Source organism: Anas platyrhynchos, chromosome 2, assembly GCF_047663525.1.
Source record: "Anas platyrhynchos isolate ZD024472 breed Pekin duck chromosome 2, IASCAAS_PekinDuck_T2T, whole genome shotgun sequence".
Taxonomy (NCBI): domain Eukaryota; kingdom Metazoa; phylum Chordata; class Aves; order Anseriformes; family Anatidae; genus Anas; species Anas platyrhynchos.
In genome coordinates this window covers 126,356,322-126,384,239 of record NC_092588.1, presented here as the reverse complement: position 1 = coordinate 126,384,239, position 27,918 = coordinate 126,356,322, and the positions used below count along the sequence as shown (strand labels likewise).

The 27,918-nt window shown below is 38.5% G+C and overlaps 1 protein-coding gene and 1 long non-coding RNA gene across 4 annotated transcripts in view; one reads left to right on the top strand and one right to left on the bottom strand.

Moving 5' to 3' along the window:
* LOC140001595 (uncharacterized) overlaps positions 1 to 27,607 on the top strand; it is a 62,137-nt gene extending 34,530 nt beyond the window's left edge. Inside the window, exons 2-4 of the long non-coding RNA XR_011806975.1 lie at positions 15,539 to 15,639; positions 18,659 to 23,924; positions 27,130 to 27,607. This is a non-coding gene — a long non-coding RNA (uncharacterized lncRNA). The remainder of the gene's footprint in view (positions 1 to 15,538; positions 15,640 to 18,658; positions 23,925 to 27,129) is intronic.
* RAPGEF5 (Rap guanine nucleotide exchange factor 5) overlaps positions 1 to 27,918 on the bottom strand; it is a 160,409-nt gene that overhangs the window by 122,051 nt on the left and 10,440 nt on the right. For all 3 annotated transcript variants that reach the window (XM_038174149.2, XM_038174150.2, XM_072033552.1), the window contains exons 2-5: positions 7,349 to 7,399; positions 6,152 to 6,258; positions 5,037 to 5,158; positions 3,363 to 3,522 (exon numbers count right to left, since the gene is read on the bottom strand). In XM_038174149.2, the coding sequence (XP_038030077.1) occupies positions 3,363 to 3,522; positions 5,037 to 5,158; positions 6,152 to 6,258; positions 7,349 to 7,399 (440 nt within the window). The remainder of the gene's footprint in view (positions 1 to 3,362; positions 3,523 to 5,036; positions 5,159 to 6,151; positions 6,259 to 7,348; positions 7,400 to 27,918) is intronic.

Below are 27,918 nucleotides of genomic sequence, written 5' to 3'. Positions count from 1 at the left end.
AAAAGAGGCTACTTATCTAAATAAATGCATTATTTTCAGTCAGAAGATACAAAATATAGTATAAAACTTCTGGAAAGAAAATAAACAATATGATAGAAAGGAGAAAAAAATCCCCTATTAATATTCCTTCAAATAATTACAAAAGATGTTGGATATATTCCAGTACCCAGAACACCCAATGCATTCTAGAAATGTGGCACTGGGAATTAGGTGTTGGTATAAACACCCCCTTTAATAAGAAGGAAATAGAAGCACATAAAGATCAAATGTCTGATACAATGCCATTGCAGTCACTGGGAAAGAATTCAGGAGGCATTGGATAAGAGCCTAAGTGACTGCGCAAGGCTGCAAGGAAGTCCATGGCAGGACTCTGAATACAGATCTTTTGTTCCCATGTTAAGCCAATATTCATTTCTTTTCCATTCAAGTAGAATTTGGCTGTGATTACCATCGAGTGTTTAACAACCCCAAGAGGCCTCAGCATCAGTCCCACCTCATCTGGCAACATCTACAGTGGCTCAGCGTTGTGAAATACACATAAGAACATCAGCCCTCAGTTTAGCACAAGCTGCTGAAATATCCTCCAGACCTGTCTTTTTTTCCCATGGGAGATTCCTGCCCAATGCCATGTTTAATACAGGCAATTTGACACTGTCAAAGGGCAACAGGGAGTATTTCCTCGGGAACTGCAAGCACACCTCAGCATGCAAAGTACTACTTTAATTGCTGAACTTGCTCCAATATTACTTGGAAACACTTAATACTGCCCAGAAACAAACAAATCCATTCAAAAAAAAAATCTGGACAGCAAGGCAGGACCAGAGCCCTGCCAGTTTCCAGAAATGTTGAAAGAAGCCTCCAGAGTTGCTGCTGTCTAATCAAGTCCACAGGCTGCTGCTGGGTGAGCAGGTGCTCTGGGACCCACCAATGCACCCAGAAGCTTAGGCACATGCAGGACTGCTGTCTGCCAGCTGCAGAGAAGACAGCTCATCTAGTATCTGGGCATACTGCAAGATGTCCAGCATTGCCTCCTGGTACACAAGCAGGCAGTCACTTCTGATGAAGCAGGAAAATAATTAATAACATTAAGGATTTCTCTGTCCCTGTGTACATTTGGAATTAGTGCTAACAATACAGACTATACAGAAAACACAACAGAAAAATGAATACAAAAATACCAAATTAAAAGAAAGACAAATCATCTAATGGTACAAAAAACAACTTATGAATTTATCCGAGAAGATGAACACTCATTGCAAGGAAGGGTTTTTAGAATCACTTCTTTCTTCATGAAGAAAGAATATATGGGTCTATTTTAACTTGGTGAGATAACTAACACACACTTCTTCACATCTATTTTCTTTCAGATAGTGTTTTAGCAGTTCATTACTTGCATCAGGCATAGAGAATTCTGAAACTGGAAAAGCCTCCTTTCCCTTTAATATCACCTTCCCTGGAGACTATAACATTACTTAACATTCATCTCCTTCAATATGTATTTTAAAAAAGGCACCCTCACAATCTGACAGGTAAAACCTCCAAAAAAATAATTCTTCAGTGACAATGTTCCCAAAAGGAATCCAACTTTGACTAAAATTTGAATAATGTGAGCAGGAAGGAGCTGGAAAGGTACATTAATGAATAATTGTTCATTTCATGTAGCAGGGAGCAGCCTCCACTCGAAATGACAGTTTCACTGGAACAGTAAAATAGCAAAAGCAGACTGTAAAATAGGGGAACTCTCTGGCCAAGGTCAGCATGCATGACACATTTTTAACTCAGAACCTGAAAAGACTTCAATCTATTCTCTTACTCAGCCAGCATCCTTCATGTAACAAATCAATACAAGCTATCTGGTTTGTCTTTTTGATGCAAAACCTTTGTACAAGTAGTCATGAATCATGAAAAGTTACCTGATTTGCAGTTAAAATGAGGAAAAACAAATTCTCACAGAAGTCAGGATGAAATTGCACCGATATTTAAGGAAAGGCCAAACTGTTTAATGCCATATTAGGCTGTAAGACAAGAATTTCTATTTCCAAAAATATTGAAAAATTTTGCCCGATGAGTCATCTGCTTAGAAGATCACATTCAACCCCCTGTTTTTGACAATTTGAGAGCCTTGTTACTTGTCTTTACTCACTTTACTCACTCAAGCTGACCAAATAAATGTATTTTCAGGGGAACCCCCGCTCCAGAACTGCTCATTTCATGTTGGTAAGGGCAGTCAGCAAGAGGGGTAGGGATCAAGTTTCTGACCTGAGCCAGGTAGAGAAGTTACTGAGATTTTTTTCAGTCAGCTCACCACACTTAAGGCTCAGATTGAACATCTGAATTTAAGTAACTGGAAGTGAGACACTTCAGTGACTTTGCCTTTATACTCCTTTTAAAGATTTCTGTTAGACATATTTGAGAGAACGTGTTTTTTTAAATCTGTGTAGAGAAGAAAAATACTGGCAGAAAAGAGTTTTGTCTTTGGCATCAAAGAAAAAATAAACCTCCTGTTGCCAGAGTAATAATTCTCCACAACATAAGTATCATGTTTAAGGCTTCATTACGCTAGTGACAATGAAAGAATTTAACCCAACATGTCTATGCTGGCCAGCTCCTGCAGCTTTGCCAAGGCATGAGAGGTCACAAGCCTCCAGACCTCACTGATGTCTTTTTTTCCCCCTCTGCATTTTGGCCTCTCATTGTGGAACAAACAAGTATGGTTTCTTTCTAGCTGCTCTAAATAGACAATGTTTAGAGTGCAGCTGTATCAGCACAGAGGGTATGTTAACAACCAAGAGTCGAGTCTAAGAGCAGATATATAGGAAGGAAAATTCTTAAATGGCATATTCTGCATGAGGAATGGCAACAGGAGACTACAGGGCACTGACAAACACACAACAGCAAACTAAAAATCAGATAACTGAAGCTACCACATTCTTAATCATCCTCTCTATCTGATAGCTGATCCTCACCCAGGACGAGGGCATCTGGTCTACTATAGTCAATCAGCTGCACAATATGTCTGCTGCCAAATTAGTGCCAAACCTCCAAATGCAAGAGAAGACCCCCAAAAAAATAAAGCAACTTGCCCAGGTAAAAGAGCAAGCTACAGTCAGCAAACTAGTACATAAGGACCACAGTATCTCAAAAACCCCAAGTTGAGTGCCCTCATTTATGTAGCACCCAGACTTTCTCAGATACTAATCACAGTGCAGATCACAGAAAAGCCCACCTCTTCAAAGTTTGGCAACCCTGAAAAGAAAGCTGACTCACTTGCATGGTGGCTGGGGCATAAACAGTGTCATTATAAGGCAGCTGCTTACAAACCAGTTAGCAAAAGTTTAAAACAGCTGCATATGCCTACTTACATGTCAATCCTGGGAGGAGCCAATGGCAGTAGTTGAAGTAGGAGCTTTACACCATTCTTCCAGCATTCCTCTTTCTCAAATTCACAGAAAAGGTAGGTACATTCATCTGCTGAGAACTGGTAGAAAGCATGAGCGTCTTGAAAATACAGTTGTCTGTCCACTGTTTAAAGAAAGAAAAAGATATCCTTTAAACCTTTTGCATTTGAAGGCTGTGTCCCAAACACTTTCTGTATTGCATCCAACTTTAATTCTGATATGCACCACTACACAGGAAAAAAGAATCACAAACAGTAAAATAGAAATCCTGCCTTCCAGAACAATACCAAAAACTCTATGTGAAGATCTCCAGGTTCCTGAGACTGAAGCATTAAGACTGCTGAGTAATCAATTTTGAAATCAGTTTGGAATTGGGGGGTTTGGCTGGAAGAGAAAAAACCTTTCCCTTGTCAAACTTCTGAGCTTTGATTTCCATTAGCTTCTAATCTGTTCTCGCTAATGGCCAGGCACTAGTGAACAAAGTTCAATAATGCAGATGAAAAGGGTACACTAGGCTAAAAAAAAAAAAAAAAAAAAAAAAAATTATAATAATAATTTTCTAGGTTGAAAAAGGATTAGAACAGTTTCATGTCTAACATTGTCTTCATAGCACACTCAGAGATTCACCACTTTTAAAGCCACTCAGCTGATGTTTAGCACATCTTTATCCCGGCCTCTGCACAAATTCAAGGATACTGGTTCTGTAGAATAAATCCAGGTAAGGTAACGTAGTGATACTAATAGCCTTCGTCTTCCCTGGCATAACTGGGATTTAACTGGATTCAAACAACAGGTTCCAAAGCCAAAAGCACAAGTTCCTACTGGGGGAGTCACTGAATCCTTGTTGATGCCACATTATCAGACACACCATCAGTGTAGCTGTAGCAGCAGAAAATCTTGAAGTATACTCTGTGTGCAAGCTGACACTGAGAAGTCTCCCACAACACCTCTCCCTCTCACAAGGAGGAAAGGAAATTGTGTAACACAGACCCCAGGGCTGGGAATGCACTGAGTTAAGCTATGCAAGGAGTTACACCTACAGTGGTACTGTAGTCCCTCAGGTTTCCAGATGTTGGTTATCCTTGTGGTTATAACTAATGACATCATTTGGACCATACCCTTAAACCTGGGGTGGAAAGGGAGGCAGCTGGGAAGAACCTGGCATGACAACCACTTCGAGGAGCAGAACACTCTCACAATCCATTGTATTCTAAAACTATGGAAAACAGAGAGAGGAAGGGGAAATCACTAATTGCTAGAAAAGTCATCTGGCAAATCTGTGATCTACAGTGATTAAATAGCTGCTGTCTTCTGAAAAAAATGTAAGAGGTTGAAGAGAGAGGAAAAAAAGGCTCAAAGAGACATGCACACTATCTGCAACTTGGCAGTACGCAATTGCATTTGCAAAAGCAAAAGGAAGGAACTTGCCTAAAAAGAGAAATTCATCTTTGACATTTATGAAATGAAAGGTCACAGAGGTAAGCCTACTGAAGAGGTAGTAAAATAAACAAGTGTAACTAAAAATGGATCAACTTGCTTTCCCCCACACACACCTTCTTCCTCTCCCATAAAAAATAAAAAAGAATATTACCACATGCAAAAGAAACTGATAACGTTCCTTACACTATCAACACTGACCTGATAATATAATGCCCATATCCAGAAGCAGCTGCCACACGCCAACTGCCGTAGATCTGCACTTAACAAATGGGCAGTGCTCCAAGAGCCAGTCTACCAGTTCTGATCCAACACAGCTCCTCCTGAAAATAGACAAAGCATTTCTGTAGCATAAGATGCAATTAAAGTTAGTTAAAATGCAATTTTATAAAACAGTTTGTGTGTTATTTTTTTAAAAGAGGTAGTCCTTTTGTTCAGCAGAACAAACCCTTTTTCTCAGTTACTGTTTTAGGTAACCCTATTCATTTCAAGGAAAGGAATTATTCTGGCAAGTCTCAGGGGCACTTACAACAAGGAAACTCATGTTAGACGAGTAAGTTCCCTTACATATCTAATTCACGTAGCACACTTCACAATGTAAAATATTTTTATCACTTTGTGCTGCATATAGTCATCCAAAGACACAAAAGAACTAAATAAAATCCAGCTTTTAGCCTCAAGATTTTATTTCCTTTCAGAGCATAGGCATAAGCAACACAACTAAACACCATACATGCAAGACCTTGAGTGTTGCTCTAGGATATACTTCATCTTGCATATGATTGGTAAACTTTTCTTTTTAATTCTTAAGAAAAAGTAACTTTTTCCTCAAATATGGATATAAATAAATGGTGTTACAATAGAGACCTACATATTTTGGCATAACTGAAAATAGTACGAAGGATTTATGCTGCAGTGTAACACAAACACAAAATCACTTCATTACAGAAATATTCCAAAAATTATATGCAAAAAGAAAATCACTGTAACTAAATCCTAGGAATCCAGTTAACCTCTTCTGTAGCTCCAGACCAGGACTGAATTTACCACTCTTTTCAACAAAATATTTCCATTGTATATGTAACTGTAAGGAATTAAATTAATGGACATACACACAGGCAGGCCATCACTGCTTTCTAAAAACTGACAAGGTAACATAAGAAAAAAAATAAAAACCTCATATTTTAAGAGAACATTTTAGTTTCTTAGTAACACACACAAGATCTTACTTAGAATTTAGTCTCTTTTCAAATAAGATGACAGACAAATGCAAATAAAACCCATGCAGTTGATTAAAATGAATGATCTTGGGTTACCTGCAAATTCCAGTAAGGTACACCCTGTCTTTAATCAGGTCAGAAGCTTGTAGTGTGAAAATATTCCTGAGGGCTCTCCCAGCACAGGAGGAACTTTCTCCATAAATCTGAATGAAAAGAGAAATAAAAAAACACTGTAACAAACAAGGATTTATTCCCATTGCAGTAAATTGCTTTGCCACTGTCCCCTCCCTCCCTCTGAGCTATGACTTCTCCCCTGATAAATGACTAGCAAACTGTCAAAGCCTCATAGAAAATGCACCCCAACTTCTGCCATACCTACTCTCATCTACCCCCATGGGCCAGATGACTTATGTCTGCCTAGAAGAGCAGAGATTTTACTATCTGCCAATTTTACCTTTGAACAACAAATATGCCTAAATTAAAACAAGTGTCATGCTAGTGAAGAAGAAAGACTTAACCATTGCAAATCCATAAATACACTGGAAATTAAAATTATTCCACATGTATTTGTGTTAAATAATTGAATACATACTAAAATACCATTTCATATTTTTTTCCGTTTTGTTTAGGATCTTTGTGGGTATTCTGTAACAGCTACAGGTTAGGTAATTTGCACCTTGCTGTGAGAATGGGGCCCTTCAGAATGGCTACAGGTTTTGATTCCCCCATGCCCTTACACGTTAAGGTTGCAGGTGGGTCTATCAAAACAAGACATAAATTCCATCTTTCCTAAAAGCATGTTCCACCTGGGTTCCACAGACTACTCCTTACTGACAAGTTTAACTCCGGCATACATTTTCACATTTCTTCCCAGTACCAACAAAACGCAGCAGTACCACAAACTACTAATTTGAAAGAAAAATCACGTCACAGTTTCACCTCTTTTGGTTCTTATGTTTTTGAATCTTTCAAAGAATAAAAAATAATCCTGAGACAGTGAGGTCTCATGAGGTGTAAAAATAGAGTTCTCACACTCTAAAATACTGAAAAACTGAGTTAAACTGGGAAAATAGTTTAAATTGCTAGGAAGCAAGTTCACATCAGACTTCACAACAATTTTGCTGGCAAATTCAGCAACAGGAATTAACAATTTATAAAACACAGATTGTGATTTGTTAACTTGATTTAACTGCAGGCCACATCTAGGAGTGTCTTCAAAGCTATGACTAAGGGGTTGAAATAAAGCAAAGATATTCCTGATATGTTGGAATTAAAATGAAGCTCGACAAGTACCTTGTTTGAAGGAGTTTCCAGGTATGGATTTGAAATTCTTCTGGACAGGGTCTGTAAGAAAGTTTGATAGTTCTTTAGTTTTGTTAGGTAAAGTCGCCAACTAAGACATTTTACGTTAGGAAAAAAGCTTGGTAAACTCACTTCTGAGTTGTTTGCTACTTTTACTCTGGATCTAGTAAAGAAGCTTAGCAATAAGACGAGTTCTGTAGAACTGTTTGGGTGAGGAAGGGCCAGAAACGACAGTGAAAATTTCCAAGATAAACCTACAAAATGTGAAGTGAAAATACAGCACCATGAAAGCAGGATGTACTAGAGGAAGGAAAATGTAATTGTGTGGGCCTTAATACCTCTTAAAACAAACAAACAAACAAACTTCAGAAAATACACCTCAGAGTCATAGAACTTCTTAAGGAACACCACTCTTCTTAAATGAAAATTTTAATTACAGGGAAAAAAAATACCTTTTATTAGGATAAATGAGGAATCATAAGGTGACTACTAGGAATGTATCATTGCTCTAATGGACATCAGCGTTACCTCTGTCATGCCGCATGTTGCACTGGTAACAGCATCTCAGAAATGGATGCTCCAAAGTTAGAGGGCATTCAAACAATGATATTAGTAAGAATAATAAAGGATTTGGATAAAGATTAGAAGAGAAAGAAAAAAACTATAATTAATAACCTTAAAAAGGTGAGATTACAGGAGAAATAATGCCATTATACAAAATAATGAAATAGCACAGAGAAAAGACGGATTTTCTGTTCTCTGTTTTATATAAGGTGAGAATAACAGATCACTAGGTGAAATTAGAGAAGTTTCATATTTGAAGAGACAGAAAGGAAAATGACAACTCTTTACTGCTGGGAAATGCAAATGCCAAAGTCTTACTGGCGTTCAGTAAAGATCGTTGATTCAAAGTTATAAAATTAACAGTGGAATTCTGGAGATAAACATCCATGCAAGAGTCGGGTTATCTCATCCATATTCACCATGGTACTTCCATATCTTGTCAGTGTTGAAAGACATGACCTGGCCTACTCTTATGTTTACTGGTAATTCCTATCTCACTACAAGCTGTACAATGCACAAATAAATACTGCCTAAAAGAAGCCTGGAACTGGAACAGAAGAAATCGTGCAGGTGCACTGGCAGAACAATAGGAGGATTGTGTGGTGCTTGCTCACATTATTCCAACTTGCAGGCAAGATAATTAATTCCTCACTTTGAGAAGGATCCAATTCACACATGGTACATTACAATCACAGGAAAATCATCCTTCACACACCATAAGAATTACAGAATCCATATTTCAGTAAGGCCACCTGCTTTCCACCCTGCCCCCCATGTTCTTAGTACTGTATTTTTAGAAAGGGAAGGGAAGTGACACAGAACCACAGAAGTATCAATCAGTGTTTACCCTTCCATGCCCAGCAAAAATGTTAGCATAGTTCCATGCATAACAGCAGACCCATACAGAAATACTGTAACATAAAAGCCTGATTCCCCTTGCCCATACCCAACAAATGTGTCATAAGACTGCAACGGTGCCTCTGGCCCCACTTACTCTTTCTAGCAGACATGTCATTAACACCTCGATGTTACAGCAGCCTTACATACCGACATTTCAATTGATTTGTGTCCAAGCTTTTCATTCAACAAGCCTCACTTATTACAGCAGCACGTCCAAGTTCAGACATCGATTTCCCCCCTCCCTGCAGGCTGGCACTAACACTTATCTGTAAGCCAATTCCAGTGATGCTGGTGGGAACAACAGCCCAGCGGTCTGGTTTTGTGAGGTGGAGTGAGTTGAGACCCCCTGCCTCTGCTGGGCTCTCACCACTGGCCTTGTGCCACCCATGCCACTTGTCAGCCTGGCTCACTAAAGAGGAGGCCAAAAACTCAGTAAAAAAGGACTGGAAATAAAAGTATGACATTTCAGTAAGTTGGAGCAGCTCTCAAAGTGTTGGATGAGCTCCAGAGCCAGATAAGGCTGCACAGGGGAGTCAGTAGAGATGAGGGGAAGGAGGAAAGGGAAGGGCAGCAAGAGCTCCCCTGTCTGGCAGCAGGGAGCCTGACCCACTCAGCAGCTGTGGGGACCCCCAGACTGGGTCTGCATACCTCACTGGTACTTCAGACACAACATGTGCCCAGCCATGTTTCATCTGGGCCTGCAGTTGCTCTCTCTGGGCTAATTTCAAGTGAAACTGGTACCTTTACGCTTCCTGCTTCACATCTGTTTTAAGAGGCTGTACTAGGTCCAAATTTGTCACTTTCTAGAGCTTGCTGCCCTAGCACCGAGATAACTAGTTTTGTTTATGCAGCACACATCAGTGGGCACTAATTACATCCTATGAAGTGAAAAAGCACCAAGCAGTAAAACTTTGACTTCCAGTTCAAAGTCAGACATTCTTTTGGGTTGCACGTACTAAGCCACTACACACAACAAGAAGTCAGTTCACAAGAGAGAGAAAATGGCCATGAGGGCAATGTCCCTTTTTCCACCAGACCACAGAAGACCTACAACATCACAAAAACTGAAATCATGTTGCTCATGTACTCAGCTGTCAGAAGATGGCTGGAGCTATGAATTACTTCCAACGAGTCTGTAAAAGATGACTCAGGCTGAAAATTAATAGAGCAAAAAAGTTTTCTAATTTATCCTCCAAACCACATGGTGCTAGTTCTGGTGCAGGGGAGAGAGAAGAAATTCACAGCCCTGAAAGAGGAGAGGGAAAGGCAGGACAATGGTTTCTTTTGATGGTAGCCTGAACCCAGATCAGCCCAGAGCAAGCATAAAAACAGAGCCTAAGAGTGTACATTTATGCATATGAGGCAGGAACATACATACCTGAAATTCTACAAAGAAAACAGAGATTGCATAGGAGAGCCACAAGACCCCCAAAGAAGTGGAAGTGGTGTTCCGGAATAGAATAAAAGTGATCTCTCCTGTTGATGCTAGCAAGGAGGAAGCACCACTCCTCCCTGAAGGTATTTAGTAAATACAGGCTGCTTTTCCCAAATGACTCCCCACCACCACCACAAACACCAATTCAAAACACATTTGCAAATAACTCTTAGAATGAGCCAAAACGTGCTTTTAAAGCAAATTCATTAGCTGTCAAGTGAACAACTTGTCCCTAGTGACAATCACCTTGGAAGAGGCACCAGGGCCTGTGCCAAGAGACACTCTGCCAGCTCAAGGAGAATCTGCGCCAAGCCACGAGGCGGGGAAGAGATGGGGATGTGGTGACACATTTGGTCCTGTGATGGGGAAGGAGCAGGTCCAGAGTGCTGGGTGCCCTCTGGGAGGGCTCTTCTATAGCACATGAGCAGGTGTACGTAGGGGGCTTCAGGTTCCCCATAGGGGATGCAAAAAGGAGGGAACAGGGAGATGAACCTTTGCCTGGGTGAGCATGAAATACAAATAGGGCATTGGGACCGGCAGCCCATCTTGGGGGCACAGCCTGCACAGGACAGGAGGCTCAGGAAAAGGTTTTAGAATAGTACTGCTAAGATCCACATCTTTTTACACCACGGTTAACATGGTCTGAAATTGGGAAACACTATAAAAGTTGTTGCTGTGATATTTAAAACCAATAGAAACACAGGGAGCAGAGCAGATTTTTAAAATTCCAGCTAGATTTTTAGAAGCAGTACCTAATTAAATGACTGATGCTACCAAGTATGGCCTATACCTGGGTTTAAATTTATACAACTTCAGCTTGACAATTGTTTTCAAACAAGCTGAGAATCTCTCCAATTACATAAAGTTAAGCACGTGAGGTTATTGATGACAATAGTTTAATATATGAACAAAATCCAATTTCTGAAGGGTTTGGAGAAAAATTCCCCCATAGCATATCGTACAAGACAAAGCGTACTAATGAGAGCATGTTTCAGTCTTCATTTGAAAGATCAGGCATTGCAGCACTGTGAGACATTGTGTTAGTTCTTTATATGACAGAGTATTGAACTGGCTCCATGACAGAAATTCCCTATTTATTTCCAAGAAACTGGTTAGCGTTCTACCCAAAGGATAAAGATACTACAGAGCATGTTCTCAGTCATGCCTTTTGGGGATATATTTGAATTTTCTCATAGTTTTTAAATCTGGGATTTTGATTTGGCTTCATCCCTACTTCAGATGATGTTGTCTACTAGCTGCTTGTGCTTTCCCTCCTGCCCAAGCTGTTCCAACAACTGCTGATATTTCTGCCATTGCCAGCAATGCAGTCGTGGTAGCATCAGCGATGCTCCATACATCTGCTAGCAATTTAATCCCCATCATGCTCAGAAAGACACAAAGCAACAGCGCTTGGAGCTCCAATTCAAGTGCTTTCCTCTGCTGGGATTTAGTACAGTGGTAGCAGCCAGCAACCTGTCTACACCAGAAGTCACACTAACACTACAGAAGAGGCCTTAGAAATTGTAGGGAAATAATAATTACAAATACAGGATTCAAGAGTTTTGCCTTTCTTCTATTCTGGTATTCCTGTGCAGCAAGCAGGAAAATAAAGCTTTGTGTCTTTTATATTAATTAAGGAATTGTTTTTTAAAGTTTATTTTTATTAATTAAGATTGTTAAATATTTAGAAGAAGGAATAGGGGGATTTAAACCTGTAAGCACCTTTAAACCTCAAAGAAACAAGAACAGACAGAATCAGTGTTATTCCCCCCCAGCAAGTTGTTTAAACTTCCATTTCAATTTTTTCAAACATTTAGCTTTTCACCTAGTTGTATTACCAAAATCTGGATTAAGAGTTTGCAGTGAACAATTAAATTTTAACAGTTTGTGGTTTAAAACATTCAAACATATTTCTCTATTTGATCAGGCCTTAATCTGCGAACATACCCATGATCATCTTCATACTGATAAGCAGTTCTTGATAAGCAGTTCTAATAACATTTGTGTATAAATATAAGAAAATGAGTGTTTGTAGTTTCAGGGGTTTATCACTATGTCCCTAAAGAATTTAGCATAGTATTTTGTGCATTCCAAATTGGATTACTCGGTGTGCTTAAAATTAAATAAATACTTCAGTGCTGTACTCTATCAGGGCTTATTTCCCTAAATATGAATAGCCTGAAAACAAAACAAAAAATTAAAAAACACCACACACCATCAAATTTGGAAACACATGTGGTGTAACACAGACTACCTGGTAATGAGATCATTTCTATTCCCTGAAAGGGGGATTTCTGCAACTGCTAAAAACCTGAATCCTAAATTGACTAATGTGACCACAAAGGAAATTATACATTCAGACGGATTTCGAAAAAACATTTAAGCATCCAAGCCTAAAATGCAGTTTCACAAGTATTCACACTGGAAAGTTCTCACATTCCAACCATGAGAGATAGCGTATATAAAAATATCACAAAGCTGAATCCAAATTCACTCACAAAAACAAACACACGTTTGTGCTTTTCTCTCTCCACTAATCATTCAAATCTAACACTGCTGTTCAGGAAAAAAAAATAAATTCACCAGGGGTATTTATTAATTTCCCTCAGGCTTCTCTCCCACTCCACACAATTCAAAAAGTAATTATTTTTTTTTCCTACATAGATTTCTTTCTCTCATTATGAACCCTGAAAATGATAATATCCTAATAACATTAGAAAGGACTGTAAACGTTCAACTGATGGAAGTCAGTATTTTTCCCCCCTTCTAAAAAACTGATTTGCTCAAAACAAGCACCTAAATAATAAGTGAATTTCCATTCCAGCCCTGATATGAAAATGAATCCTGGCAGAAAGCTGGGCTATACCTTCCTGACAATCTATCCCCAATGTGCAATACAAGAAGGCAGCAATTTCTGTACGAGTAAAATGCTCATTTAATCCAAGTGCTTGGTCATTCCACGCAAGAAGGGGGGAAGGGAAAGAAAAATCACTGCACAGTTTGTGTTATTGCTTGGCCAACTTCACATTTTTGCATTTGATATCACTCACTTCTATAGGGCTTCTGAGCAGAAATTAGATATAGGCGTTGTGTTTAACAGATGAAATGTTACTGCTGTTTGACGGTGGCTGCATATAGCGAGTATTGTCATGAATCCCAATCCGTTTCCATGTGGCAGCAGATTTTTACTTGTGGTTGCTAAGGCACTGCAAGCAGAGTTGGTTCTGCAGATAGCTGACTTTCAGCAGATATCGTTCATAGGAAATGTAGAATACGCCTGACTTTCTGCCAAGTAATATCATAGCAAACAATCTTCCCCACTGCTCTTCTCAAAAGCCACCATCAGAATCCATGGATAATGAAGAACTGATGGAACAACTTCCCACATTAATATTAAAGTTGAAATATAAAATTCTTTATAAAGGAAATTGCTTTGATCTTCTTAAACTTCCTATACTTAGGTGTATCAGAAGAAGGTCAAAAAGCTATCAAATAAAACATCTGTATTCAGCAAAACTTGCAATTTTGGGTTCCCAGGTGAAACCGAAGAGCTCTCTGGACACACCCAAACGGGTCATTAGTGAAAGGAAACTGAGGAGTGCTTTCTCACCCATTTTCTGCACAAAAAGAACTTGTATGAATCTGAATAAGTTATTTCACAAAAGGAAAGTTTACTAATCATGCTTCATTCTTGCCTCCCCAAAAATGAAAGAACTGAGAAAAAAACGGTTATAATTTATATAGACAAACAATGCTCCTCAGGTTTACACACTTATTTCTGAGACAATAGCCATTATAGGAATGTGTTTAGAAGCATCTCTGTATTTTCCAGTACCCACCAAGATAAGTATGGTGGGATGTAACTAACTAACTAACTAACTAAATAAATAAATAAGGTTGTTTGAAGCATAGAAAATCTTGCACAAGACACTTACACTCGCAAACTTTTAAAGCCACCATATTCTAACAAGGACTATAATTTACTGCACAATAGCCAATTTTGTTTGCAAAGCCCTTTTCTTTACCCAAAGTAAGTTAAGAATAGGAATTAAAAGTGACAGAAGAAAATACAGAAGGATGGGTCAGTTGTTCTTTCCTCTTTCCCAGTCATATCATGGGAGGAAAGCCCTGGATAAATCCAGATTCAGGAAGCCATTGACAAGTGCCTGGACCTCCTCTGTACCTGTTTTGTGCCTCAACTACAGCAGCAGGATGCTGCCACTGAAATCAAATCAGTTCAAGAGAAATAGAGGAGTGGTGAACCATTGGAGGGAAATAGCTGGGCTTGTCAAACTTTATGTTTCTTACAAGAAAGGAGACAACCACTCTCCTGGTGATGATGCAGTTCACAAAATGACGCTGCTGACAAACAGGTCGTGTGTGCCTCTTTTCTACTTCTGGCTGCCTCTTCCCATCCCTGCCACCCTTCTGCCTTGGGCATGTTTGTGAAGCCACTTACTCAAACAAGCCAAAGTACTAGTGGCTTAAAACTGGCTTAATGAGTAATGATTGATTTTAACCCCAATTACCTCACTCTGCTGTGAGCAAGACAGGCAAAAGGGAGCACAGGCAAAAGCAGTGGGATGCAGAGGGAGGCAGGAAGGGACAGCTGGGCTCAGAGGAAGCACTTGTTTATGCAGAATTAAAACTGTTCAAGGAACTATGGCATGAAATACATCTAACAAACCCTTAACGTCTCTGCCCTGCTAACATGAACAAAATTCAAAGGTGTCAGAGCAGAGCACTAGTAATGGGGAACTTAACCTCCCACCTGCATATTCACATGAGTACATCATTTAAGTAAAACAAAAAACTCACCTCTAACTCCATAAAGCTATTGTAAACTGAGTATGCTACAAGTACTGTTTACAACATAAAAACAGAGCTTAAACATTTGATATTCTTTCTTATAAAAACAGTGATTTTTTAAAATTTATATGCTAATGCAATGTTTGCAATGAGCATTTTTTTAAAATACGAAAAGCATAAAATCAGTTTTACTGTTTCTATGTTTAATATAATGTTAAAATATGCATAATACCTTTAATTGACTACTTGTGTTTCTTCATTAATCTAACTTTATTGCAGCATATTTGTTCCAGCTTGCAGTTTCAGTAATACCATTCATTAATGTTCGCTAAAATGCTTCCCAATACATTTCACTCTTCCTGGCTGTCAGCATTTTACAACAAAGCAGCATCCTCTCTTTTTTCAGTACGAAACAGGTGCTGTAGAGTAAAAATTGAGGAATATCACTGTATTTATTTCTCTTTAAACCTTAGCACTTCGTACACAGAGTAGATGTTCTTTGTAATCTACCATCATGTTCCAGACCATCAGCGTCTGATTTGGTTTCAATCTGGAGTATACCACAAAAGAGCAGGTGGGTATTTTTTCATTATTATTAAATATTATACAACAATTAATATTTCTAAAGTGGCACGTGTTATAATTTAATAATAAATTATTTGAAGCCTCCAAAAGAAAGCACACTGGATATTTCACACTACAAATAAACTATGTTCCCAATTTCTCTTCATCGAGATCTGAATGAAGATATCAACAAAACATTGAAATAAAGATCAGGAGTGGGAAAGTGTAGATTGAAAAACTCTACATATTCAGACAAAGTATCTCTGATGGCACATTTCTTGTGCTGCCAGTGAAGTACTTTCTCATGACATTTCAAAATAAAAAATAACAACGAAAAAGGCAAAATGGCACAACAGCTTGGCAAAGAAATTCTGCAAGCCAGGCAGTCTGACTCATAAGCAAACAGTAGTAAAATAAATTTAGGAAAAAACAAGGTAAAGGATTTCATCATTAGTATGGAAAAATGGCATCATGGAAGAAAAATAAAGATCACTCATCAAAAATACTGTATGGCCCCCACTTTTACAGAGGTGCATCCTCTGTACAGCTCTTATTTTCAATCAAATGACTTCAGACAGCATCTCATTTAGACACAAGCGTCTATCTAGTTTATTCTCACTCTATGTACTACTCTACATGCAAGTTGTATAATAAAAATGTTGAATTTATCCTAAATTTGAGAATAGAATAAACAGGGGTAGGGGAGAAGGACAAAGGCTTAACAACATGCAAAACGTAAGTACTCAGAAACTCAGTTAATACACTTAAAAAAAAAAAAGAGGGAAAGCTGCATATCCCAAAAAATACGTACAATATATGCAAGCTCCTTACCTCCCCAAAGCTGCCATGTCTCTCAGAACAGCTATATTAAAACTCATGTACCATCACCTCTTGAGACATGCAAATCTTATCTATGTTTTCATCAATGCAAATATTTGTTTGGGTTATTGACTTTATAAAACCAACAAACATTTGTTTATACATTGATCAACTACTTAAACTGTCACACTTGTTCCCCTTGTTATTTCTTGTCCTAGCAGTATGGTTAAAACTTAGAATGACTGAAAATTAAAATAATCATCATGCTCACAATAGTCAGACTACTGCTGTGTATGTGCAAATAGTACAGAGGTTCCTGCAAGTAAAATTTTCAGGGAAAAGGAAGAAAGGGGGAAGAAAAGCCTTGCTAACAGTCACCTCCTCCTCAGGGGGGTGGATTTCAGAGTCAGAGAGGGCTGATGCATTTCATAGTCATTATAACTGTTATTTGTAGCCTCCCCTGCCATCAGCCTAACCTGCCAAAACAAGAAAACCCATTAAATTTCATGGTGGTTCTTGGAGGATGCTGGGAAAGTCTGGGAAAGTGGCAGCCATTCTATGAGGCTGGCAGATGTTAGTTTTGCAGAGCTGAGACCTACAGAAAGACATTCTCTGAGATTACAAAGTGAGCCACCAGAATCACGTAGAACTTCCCATGTAGAACTTAGCAGCTTCCTACATGACAGCCCTCTCACTCTCTCCCCTGTCCTGCACTACTGGGTTTCTGTCTCTTGCATTCCCTGTCTGGTACCAAGGCCTTGTAATCCCAGTGGACAAAGATCATGTAAGCTAGTAAGGTACCCCTGCAGAGAATAAAAGTTAGCTGCAGGTGGATGGAAGTGATTATTCCCCTGTATTTGTGGGTCATGAGATCATCTCTGGGACACAGAGTAATTTTGGGCACTCTAGCACAGGAACACATTGACTACCAAGAGCAAAACTTTCAGAGCACTTGTTGTGTGAGGGAACTGGGTTGGTCCAGCCAGAAGACAGGAGTGCAAAGAGGACTCTAATGCCACCCTCCACTATCCAAAAGGAGCTACAGAGGAAACAGAGCTAGAGTTTTCTTAAAGATGGACACTTTCCTAGACACAGCATTTTAAAAAAAGGGCTCTGAAAGTGACACATTTTTACGATAGCCTTTCACCAACATTTCTCCCCAGTACACTACCCAATGTGCCAGGTCTCACCTGCTAGGTGTGCTGAGGGTCACTGTGAAAGGACCTACCTCTGCTATCAACACTGGTGCAGATAATACTGGTGCCAGAACTCTGCCTTCAGCAGCTCACATTTGTCAGAGATTAAATATAATAAAATTTTAAAGCAGACAATCAATTAAAGAAGTGATTTATCTCACCCATCACTTACAACACCCATCATGCAGATGTAAGTTCTAACGCTCCCTCTGTGGTGGTATCTGATGAAGTTGGCAGAGTTAGGTAGCTGATTCTCCTCATTTCAGACTCAGGGGCATCTTTGTGAATTGCCCTGGTGACCCTGCTGCAAGGATGCTCACCTCTGCCACAGGAGTTGTAACACACAGCTGAAGGGCAAAAATATCAAAAATTGCTACAGCTATTTCAGTGAATGCCTGTCCACAGACACAGGAATAAAACTTCAAATACTAGCAAATATTCAGCAAACCAACTGTGAACAATCCTGACAGAATAAATAGCAAAAATGTCAATACGAAGTATATATTATTCAATAAGAAAATCCATTAAAATCTTAATTTATTCAAAAGCAATTTACAAATAAAGAAACAATTTTATAGATTTCAATAACTACAGCATATTTAATGCTTGACATACAAAAAGACAGAGTTAAAATTCCATGCTTTCATTATGATTTATGAAAATAACTTGCAGTAAATTGCATCAGTTTAGCTTATTATTTGAAAAATGACTATATTTGTGATTTTTTTTCCCCATGAGCTGCACATAAATAGCCCACGAATTACATTACAAGCATATAGAAGTATGTTTTAATGGCCCTGTTCTTCACTATTTCAGAGAGCCCCGTGTTTACCGCTGCCTGCAGGATACATAGGTCAAAAAGTAATTTCCCAAACTTTTTTTTTAAAGTAGATTGCAATTATTCCTTTCAGGTACAAGATGCATGTTCTACATTTGCTAGCTGAGGCACCTGATCAAAAGGTTGACATTCTTTATTCCTCGCTCCTAATAAAAACTGATTCTCTGATTTTGCAGTGACTGACCTATTGGGCAAAGCACCAGACTACTCAGTGCACCTCTGCTTTATTCCTGCATCTCTCACTGGTACCAGCTTTCTACATGGGAAGTCAAATGACTTGCTGTGGGACCAGCAATGACCACTTTGCATTTCAAAGCACTTTTAGACCAACTAGTCAAGATCAACTGTGTCGAAGGCTCAAATGAAACTATCAGCTTTCACTTTTCTTACTTTCTAGATTTGCAAAGAGTAGGAGCGGCCTCCAAGCCATGTGAACAAGCTACGATTAAAGGAGCTCACATTATAATCTTAACAGTTGGAAAATCTGCAGTTGTGTTGTTTGTGTTGGCAGCAGTCTGCTACATGACCTCTGGGGAACAATATTAATTTCACTGACAGTAGCTCTTGGCACAAGTTGGTGCCAACCTGCTATGGACTGAATAGTGGGAGTTCTTAACCACTTCCAGAAGAACAGCTGTAATTTACTTGTTTGTCCAAAAAAAAAAAAACCACTATTGAAGTTCAACTATTTTAGTTTCACAAAGGAAAAAGGCTTTGCTATACAAGAAGCTTAAAAAGCATCCAATACACAAGGAAAACAAATAAGTAAAACAAGAATTGTTCCCTTGAATCACACAACTTCTACATAAAGTAGATCCAAGAACTCCTCACCTGCTCTCTACACAGCCTGTGCTCTGTTAGAGATCTGTGACCAGCACCCTCAAACACCAGGATTACACTGACCTTATCACACTAACCTTTATAACATCATTTTTTGTGCTTGAAAACCTTTGGTTTGTCAGTCCTGTTGAAGCAGGAACAAATGAAAACTCAAGTGCACTCCATCTCCAAAGAGACTTATTACCACTGAGATGAGGAGAGACTTGAAAAACAGGGCAGTTCACCTGTAATTTAATCCTGAACATACAGTATCTAGAGTAATATGGAATGTAGTGTGCAATAACCATAAGGATAAGGTTAGAACATGAATAGCAGTTTAACATACATGAACTACTAAAAGCAGCTTAGGTAAATTCAGCTTTCAGTAGACTTTGATCAGAAAACAGCATAGATGAAAGACACAGATGAGTCTTGCAAATTTCTGAGCATGGAAAAAAGCAGCTCAAATGCCAAGTACTTAATGGATATAAGTTTTAGTTAAGTATGATAAGATCATATCCAAATCATGTAAGTGACATATCTTGTGCTGATTAAGTTATTAAAGTAACAGATGTGCTCAGCACCCCCATAATGTCACAAACATTTCAGACATTTTTAGATGGGGATCACCTTCACAAACACAGGTTCCAGGTTCAAGGACAAAAAGAAGTCTCTGAACTTAGGCAAGATTTCTTCCCTAAAGAGGCAGATTTCCCCGATGGCACTCCTTACCCTTAACTTTAATTACCTGCCTTTCTCCTGAAGTATATTTTTATTTTCATTCTTTATTCATATAATATTTTTTGCACACATTTCAAACTACTAAAGCACATGGGTATGTCATTTATTTATGTTACGTTATTCTGAATTTACTCACGGTAATGCAAAATTACATCTTAAAGACAAAGTCCTTCCTTTTGGTGCTGTGGAAGTCCATTCTCTCTGCAGGAGGACTGGGGACCTCTTGAGATTTTCCAGCTGATAGCAGGGAGTCAACACCCTGAAGACCTTGCTCCATCAGGAGACATTTGAAAAGATAAGGGATACACTCCTCACAAGGGTTCCCCAAAGAACCCTTACGAGGGCTCTCTGCATTCACCATTTATTTTCTACACAGTATGAGCCAGATCAGAGAAGGCTAGCACTCTCATCAGGATTCACAGCACAGGTGTTCATCCAAGCTGACTTTAAGCAAAAACTCACAAAATTTGACAAACTACTCATGTGAGATTGATGTCCCACTCAAATTTTTCAGAAAAGAAAGTATTAAACTGTAGAGCACTAAACAATTTCTGGAGACTCTCTCTATATAAAAATACATATTTTAACAAAGCCTAAACTCTAAATGAATAAATAAATATATCTTCTTTCAACTGGTCCCACAGCAGGTCACTAAACCTGACAATCTCCCAGCCCTCAGGAAAACAAAACAGAAACAAGAAAAAAAAAAAAAACAAAATAACCCTCCAGAAAACCAAGACCTGATAGTTAGATCACAGGGTTCCTCTCTCTTTTCTTATGTGTATTAGGAGCCCTTTAAACATAGAAACATCGAAAAGCACCTTTTTCCCATTTACAAGAAAGGTTCCATTCCTTAATGAGGTAAAAAAACAGTTTGAGAGTAAAAAAATTAGAAGATTTTTCTATTTTTACATCTGATTAAGTGATCTGAATTCATTAACCTTTAACTGCATTTGCAATTATTATCTAGTTTTGCATCCCAACAGAAGTCCTACCATCTGATGTCTATGTACGTCCTAGTCAATCTTATTCCCATATTCAAAGGCGTATGTAAAAAAAAAAAAAAAAAAAAAAAAAGTGCTACAGTCTAAATTAGCATTAGAAGAGATAAATGTGTGCAGTGAAAAAAGAAGTCCAGAATATGAAAGCATAGCAGGGATCAGAAGATCACAGTAAGTGTTTAACTGGAATTGGCACAGTCCAGTGAAAACTGTAGTAAGTTTCAATTGTTTGTCTGCATTTGTCTCTTGCCTTGCAAGTTGTGGATCACCTCTTAAAGGTCTTTTCAAAATATACATGAGGAAATAACCAAAGCCTGCACTTACAGAATCTGAAATTACACCTCACAGGAGCATCCCAGTTCCTCCACTAAAAACATCAGTTGTAGCAGCACAACTATATTTAAGGAAATTGTACTCATTAGAGCACATAACAGAGAAGCAGAAGAATATTAAGTGAACATAAGCATGCTTATCAATTGTGTAAACCATCACATAAAAAAAAAAAAAAATGTAGAATAGCCTCTGCATTACTCACAGCTAAAGTATAGTTGAACATATCCTGAACAACACATCCTCAAGGAGCCAGCAAAGCAGTCTGCTGATGCTGTAGTACAATTAGAGGAAAGAACTCATACATTACTGCCTTTCTACAAGGTCACATGTCCGCCACCTGAGGACAGTCGGGCCTGGTCAGTGCTAAGAAAAACCCAGTTGAGGAATTTCTGACCATCAGACTAAGAAGCAGCTCAAGTATTCCCTGTCCTGTTTGGTGCTGCATCCTCTTCGCCCTACCACGTGCACAACTGTCCAAGGCTCTTCTGGGACCCTACATGAAGCAGGAGCTCTGACCTGAACCACCTTCTTCTGCTTCACTGGACTAAGTCACAAAGTCATAGAATCATCTAAGTTGGAAAAGACCTTCAAGATCATCAAGTCCAACCATCAACCTGACATACTGAGTCCCATCACTAAATCATGTCCTTAGTGCCACACCCACATGTTTATTTTTTTAAGTGTATACAGAGATGGGGACTCCACCACTTCCCTGGACAGCCTGTCCCAAGGTTTAACCACCCTCTCTGTGAAGAAATTCTTCCTAATACCCAATCTAAGCTTTCTCTGGCACAACCTGAGACCACTTCCTTGCATCCTACTACTAGTCACCTGAGAAAAGATACACCCTCCTTTTGGGTAGCTATAGAAAGTGACAAATCATAGAATGGTGAGTTCCTTGAAAGGATGCTTTGTCCCCTAGAAATTAAAGAATTAGACTGACCATATTTTTTCAGGTCTAATGTCAACAAGAATTCATTTTCTTACTCTTTAATATTTTGCATCATAACCCACGCTTGTAACTCTGATCTCTTCAATATGTTGTTATCCTCTTTCCCCTTGCCCACCGTATCCTGGTTACCAGCCCACCCAGATTTAAAAGTCAGTAATAAATACCATTTTAAGTCAGCAAGTGTTTTCTGACCTACGCAAAGCAGGAGGTGGGAGAGAAAGAAAGAGGAGCTGCTGGAGACCTGCTGTCTTTAAAAGTTGCTTCAGGCAATATGTTCACAAAAGATGCTAACTTGTTAGTGAAGTTTGACTGAAATCAGGAAAACAAAATGATACAAATTATTAATACACTGTAGAACTCCCCACTGCCATTACTGAACTGTCCAAAACTAAGAGTCATACTCTACAGATGTTTCTATAAACACTTACAAAACCCAAGATGTCAGTGACATAACAGCCTGCCCTAATCAATTCACCAAATGAGCTTGGGCCAGCCTGGTGCCCTACCAAAGTAGGTAACACCTACTGGTGTTAGTAGGTAACACCTGTTTAACCTCTTCTAGACCTTTCACCATGACAATCTCAGAAGCCTGTCTACCTCAATTTTGTAGCAGAGACACCTAAGCCATCAGCTAATCTCTGGTGCTAGGGCAGATTGATGGCAAACTGCCAAAATTACTGTAAGAAACCATCATTTTGAGATACACCATCTTTAATCAGTTTGCTCACTGCTCCATCCTTTCCCACACCAGCTTTTTGGAGATGACTTCAAGCCAGTTGTTTCAGTACCACTAACCACATAGGCTTCATCAATTCCACCCAAGCCACCAGTATGATACCTATTTGGTCACCTCCTAGATGTCAAAAGAAACTAGCAAAATAAACAGTTTCTGTACCTTATGGGTACTGGGATACACACACAGATGCTTCTGATGTGGAGACGAGGAATTAAGAGAACAGGGATGGAAAATAAAGATGCAGGGATTTGGCAAGTGTTGGGTACAGAACAAATGTGATCATCATCCTCTTGCAAGCACCTCATCAAGATGCATTTCCTTTCACCAAAGAGATCAAGACATTCCTGGTGTTCCTTGGGTTTGGATTTGGTATGCTGAAACCCATAGGTTTTGCTGGTCTGTTAGAAGCACCGGACACACCAGCAGAAGTTAGCTGCAGGGCCTCAACAACATCATTTCTGTCAAGCAAACTTTTGCCTTGGAATTCACATCCCTACTCCATCCACCAGGATACGATCAAAAGATCAGATGGGTTCATCAACAACAAAGCAATGGAAACGGGAACGCTCCAGGGTTTGAGAGATTACATGGGAGGTTTGTTTGCATGTTTTTCACATGCCTCATGCTTGTTGACGTTTATAACTTCTCCATTTGTGCCAAGAGATAACAATGACTGACTCACGAGGGAAAAAGTCACGGTATAAAGAAACAAGAATACACACTGAAACTGGAGTTAGCTGGCTCAGGCTGAACAGAAGATGACTCACAGACCCGCAGTATTTAGCTTTGTTTCTAAAAGTCAGATAACACCAGAAACTGCTACAACAAGGGGTGAAGTCAGTTTTCTTCCTTAACTCAAGGTAAATAACAAATACAGAAATAAAGCTAGTTTTTGGTTTGGGAAGACTTACTAACCTTATTGTTATCTCTTAAATGCCATATGACAATTTTTAACTCTGGTTTATAAAGAGTAATTATTATTGTCTCTGGATAGCTTCTTTGAAATTAATCTTATTTACAGAACAAAAGAATGTAATATTTCCTTATCCACTCCCATCATCTTGCCACAAATTTTCCTGTAATGTGTTTTGTTATTAATAAGAAACTGAAGTAGGTCTTTTTCCCCAGCTTTGACAAATGGGTTGTCAAAGACCTTAAGTCTAATAAGAGCACAACTTTTAATAGCAAGGTAGCTATGTTAGCTACCTTTTGTGCTTAGATGCAACAATCTACTACTGAGATGTTTTTTGTCTCTGATTTTAATAGAGAGATTTGCAAGCTTAGAGAACTGTTGTCAGTAATGCAGCATTCTTCAGAAATCTTTGGTAATTGGTTTCTGTTAGACAGTTTTGTTCCATATAACGGTTTTGCCCTAAAGTTATCAAAGCAGAATAATAATAAATAAAATAAAAAATAAAAATAAAAATAAAAAAACACCTTTATTTTCCTCCTCCTCCCCACCCATTCTTTGACTTACTGGACAGGTAGCTAATTCTTAGTAAGCATACATGTATTCTCTAGTCCATCACTGCAGCTTTTAAAGAAAATACTGATAGTAGCAGAGCCAAAAGATACTCTTGCAGAGCCAAAAGATACTCTTGCAGAGCCCTGCTCAGTGATTATTTGACAGAGTTGTTGGTTAGCAGTCTGCATAGCGCCTTCCAAGCAATCGTTTCATAGGAGTTTCAAAATTCACAAAGTCTTCTTTTGTTATTATTTTTAAACAACAATAGAGTCTTTGACACAGTACTTTGTAACAAGGTCAAGACTGATATGAAATTAGCTGGTTTTCTCATACGTTCAGAGCCAATCTACGCAGCAATACCCTATTGTTATACCTCAGCTTCAAGAGTACAGACTCATACTAATGCAGAGAATTCCCTTAATGAAGCTACAGCAGTTGATTCTGAAAAGACAAAATACTGTAATTGATCAAGCAATAGGAAAGTAACGAAGGACAAGAACAGGATTAAACAGTTCCAAACACGAAAATACGAAGATGTCGCAATGTTACATCCTAGGGTGAATGCTGTTTAATAAAACATAGTATTAATATAAGCAAATTTTGCTCATATTATTTTAGTAGAGTCACAATCAGAAGTCTATAAACAACTTCATTTGGACCTAATCAAGGTAGGTATGTGGACAACTCCACATTAAATTATGTTCATCAAGATCAAATGCAAATGCCCACTGAAAGGAAAAAATGCTGACAACTTCTGTGGGTTTAAATTAAATGCATCAATGTAAAGAAAGCAATCTGAATGGCTGTGAAGACATTTCAGTGAAGAAATGATCTATGCCACCAGGAACTCTACAAAGATAACAAATTTTTAGGATGAAAAGCACACGTGATGGAGAGAGGGAGAAAACTGAACAATGTGTATAAATCAGCAGTGCAGTCTCATCTAGATTATATTCAGCACAAGCCATCACAAGTTCAAGGGGACATTGCCAAACCAGAGAGTTCAAAACAAGGTAACAAAAACACCTCTGAAAAGGAGATATTTTTTTTCCAGATAGTCATCTAGAGAGACTGGGATTGCTATCTTTAAAAGACAGTTGTAAAAAAGAAAACTAACTGTGCAGAAGTCAGGAGAAATGAACGAAATGGTCACTGAAACTAAAGGTGGGCTATTCAAGACCAATAAAAAATAAATATTTTCATTAACACAAGAAAACAAAAGTTAATTTTCCTTCCCCTGTAATGTCACTGTCACCAAACACCTCACTCAAACTCTGAAACCATGAGTTTCAAGATGAGCCTGGAGCCAAAATACCAACAGATTCATTAAAAGGCTGGATTTCTATGAGTAACATGAACAGCTGTAGCTACAGCAGTTCACAGTAACAGCCACCATCAGAATATAAGGTATCTCCAGCTATTTGAGTCCAGAAAAAGACAACGTATCAGGCAGATTATATAACATTTGTCCAAAATACTCGCATGATATGATAGAGAAAACTTTTATCCATGGCTACTGTTACCTGTTAGAATAACTTTAAAATTTGTGGATGTTCAACCAGATGAGCCATCATCTTGACCCACTACTATGTTTCATATCTACACTAGCTTCCTTTGAAATAATCATATTTTATTTAAATAAAACTACTACCAGTATTATGTAAATATTTATTACCACATTGAAATGCAAATAACTGAGACTTTTTAAGCAGGATTTCAGATAAATTCTCAGTTAATGCATACACTGTTTGAACTGAGAACAGACATCTCAATGGAAATAAACAAAACAAGAGACATCACTCCAGCTGTTCAGCTCGGAGACTCACCAGTCCTAATGCATGTCCTGGCAACCTAACAGACCTATTGATTTGCAGCCATTCATTGAAGTGCAGTGAAAGCCATAATTAGATAAATAGCTTTGGTAAAACTAATCTGAAACTCATTTGTTTTGGGACTGTCTGTCTAATGAGATAAAACTAGAAATTAAATATCTGTTGAATGTTCTTCTTCATATTCTTGAACACAATAAAAAATATAAATAGATGTATTCATTTAACTGCCATTATTATTTTTGCATTTTATGTATTTTGTTCCAGCAATTGCCATCAAAGACAATTACAGAGACAACATTTATGAATGACTACACTAACAGGCTGACCAGTTCTATCAATCTCTTTCATACATATGGGTACTGAGTTATAAAGAGAACAGGTGTTTTCATTGCTTGTAAATACTCTTCAAGAGAACAGATTACAGTTTTATGAAGGCATGTATAGGATAAGTTTTTAAAGTATCTTGGCATTATCATGTCCAGAGATGGAGCCTTTCTTTGTGAACAGAAGTCAAATTCTGGTTAAGTTTTCAATGTGTTTATATCAGCAGGATTATTATATTTTTAAGTGATTTCTTCCAACAAATTGCTGAGGAAGACTACTTTACAGAATTCCTGTGTCATGATTACAGTGAGCGCAATTCAGCACTGGCATGGACAAGTGTTACAGTTTACCAGTTAAGCCAAAACATTCGGAAGCATGGGATACACATGTTCTCACCTTTCCTCTTTGGCAGCTAACTGCTGGATTCTGCTTTTGTTCATTTAGGACTTGCATCTCCCATGAGCTTGGCCTATCTTCACAAACTCTGCAAGCTTCAGTTCATCCCTTAACACAGATTCAGCAACAGCCTGGCAGCCCACACACCCAAGATTTGCTTTCTCTGCCAAGTGGCTTCAGGCGATGCAGAAATGACACACTGCAACAAAGCGCTGGGATGTGCAAGAGCTAGGATCCCCATCAGATCTGATGGATTCTTCCAGCTTACTCCTTCAGCCAGCCAGTAAACAAAAAGCTATTCTGTAACTTTCAGAACCAACCATGCATACGTATTGTTTTTTCTCCCCTTCTTTCCATATTTAAAAAGATCAATTTATGCATCACCAAAGTGCATTCACCTATGGGATGAATAGACCATTTGCTTAACAGCGTGCAGTAGCAGTCTATGACAGTAAATGATTACCACATTCAGCTGAAATCATAAAGTGTTTTAGGATCACTGAGTAACTATCTAAGCCAAACTTGACCGAAAAAAAAAAAAAAAAAAAAAAACACAATTAAATGCTTAACTTCTTAAAAAATAAGCAAGTAAAACATAAACACCTGCTCTGCTTCCCTCTCCCCCAACAAAGCAACATCAAAAACTCTTGATGCTCAAAAGTGGTCTGGACCTCAATTTTCTGTTTGTTTTTAATTCAAACAAATGCAGTACTTTCACTGGTTGGCTGCTCTTCATCACTGACCTGTGGACCATATACTATCTACTGCAGGGGTATGGTTTGCCATACATACAGTAATATCTTTGCAAACAGCCACTGCCCTTTCCTTGGTGCTGCG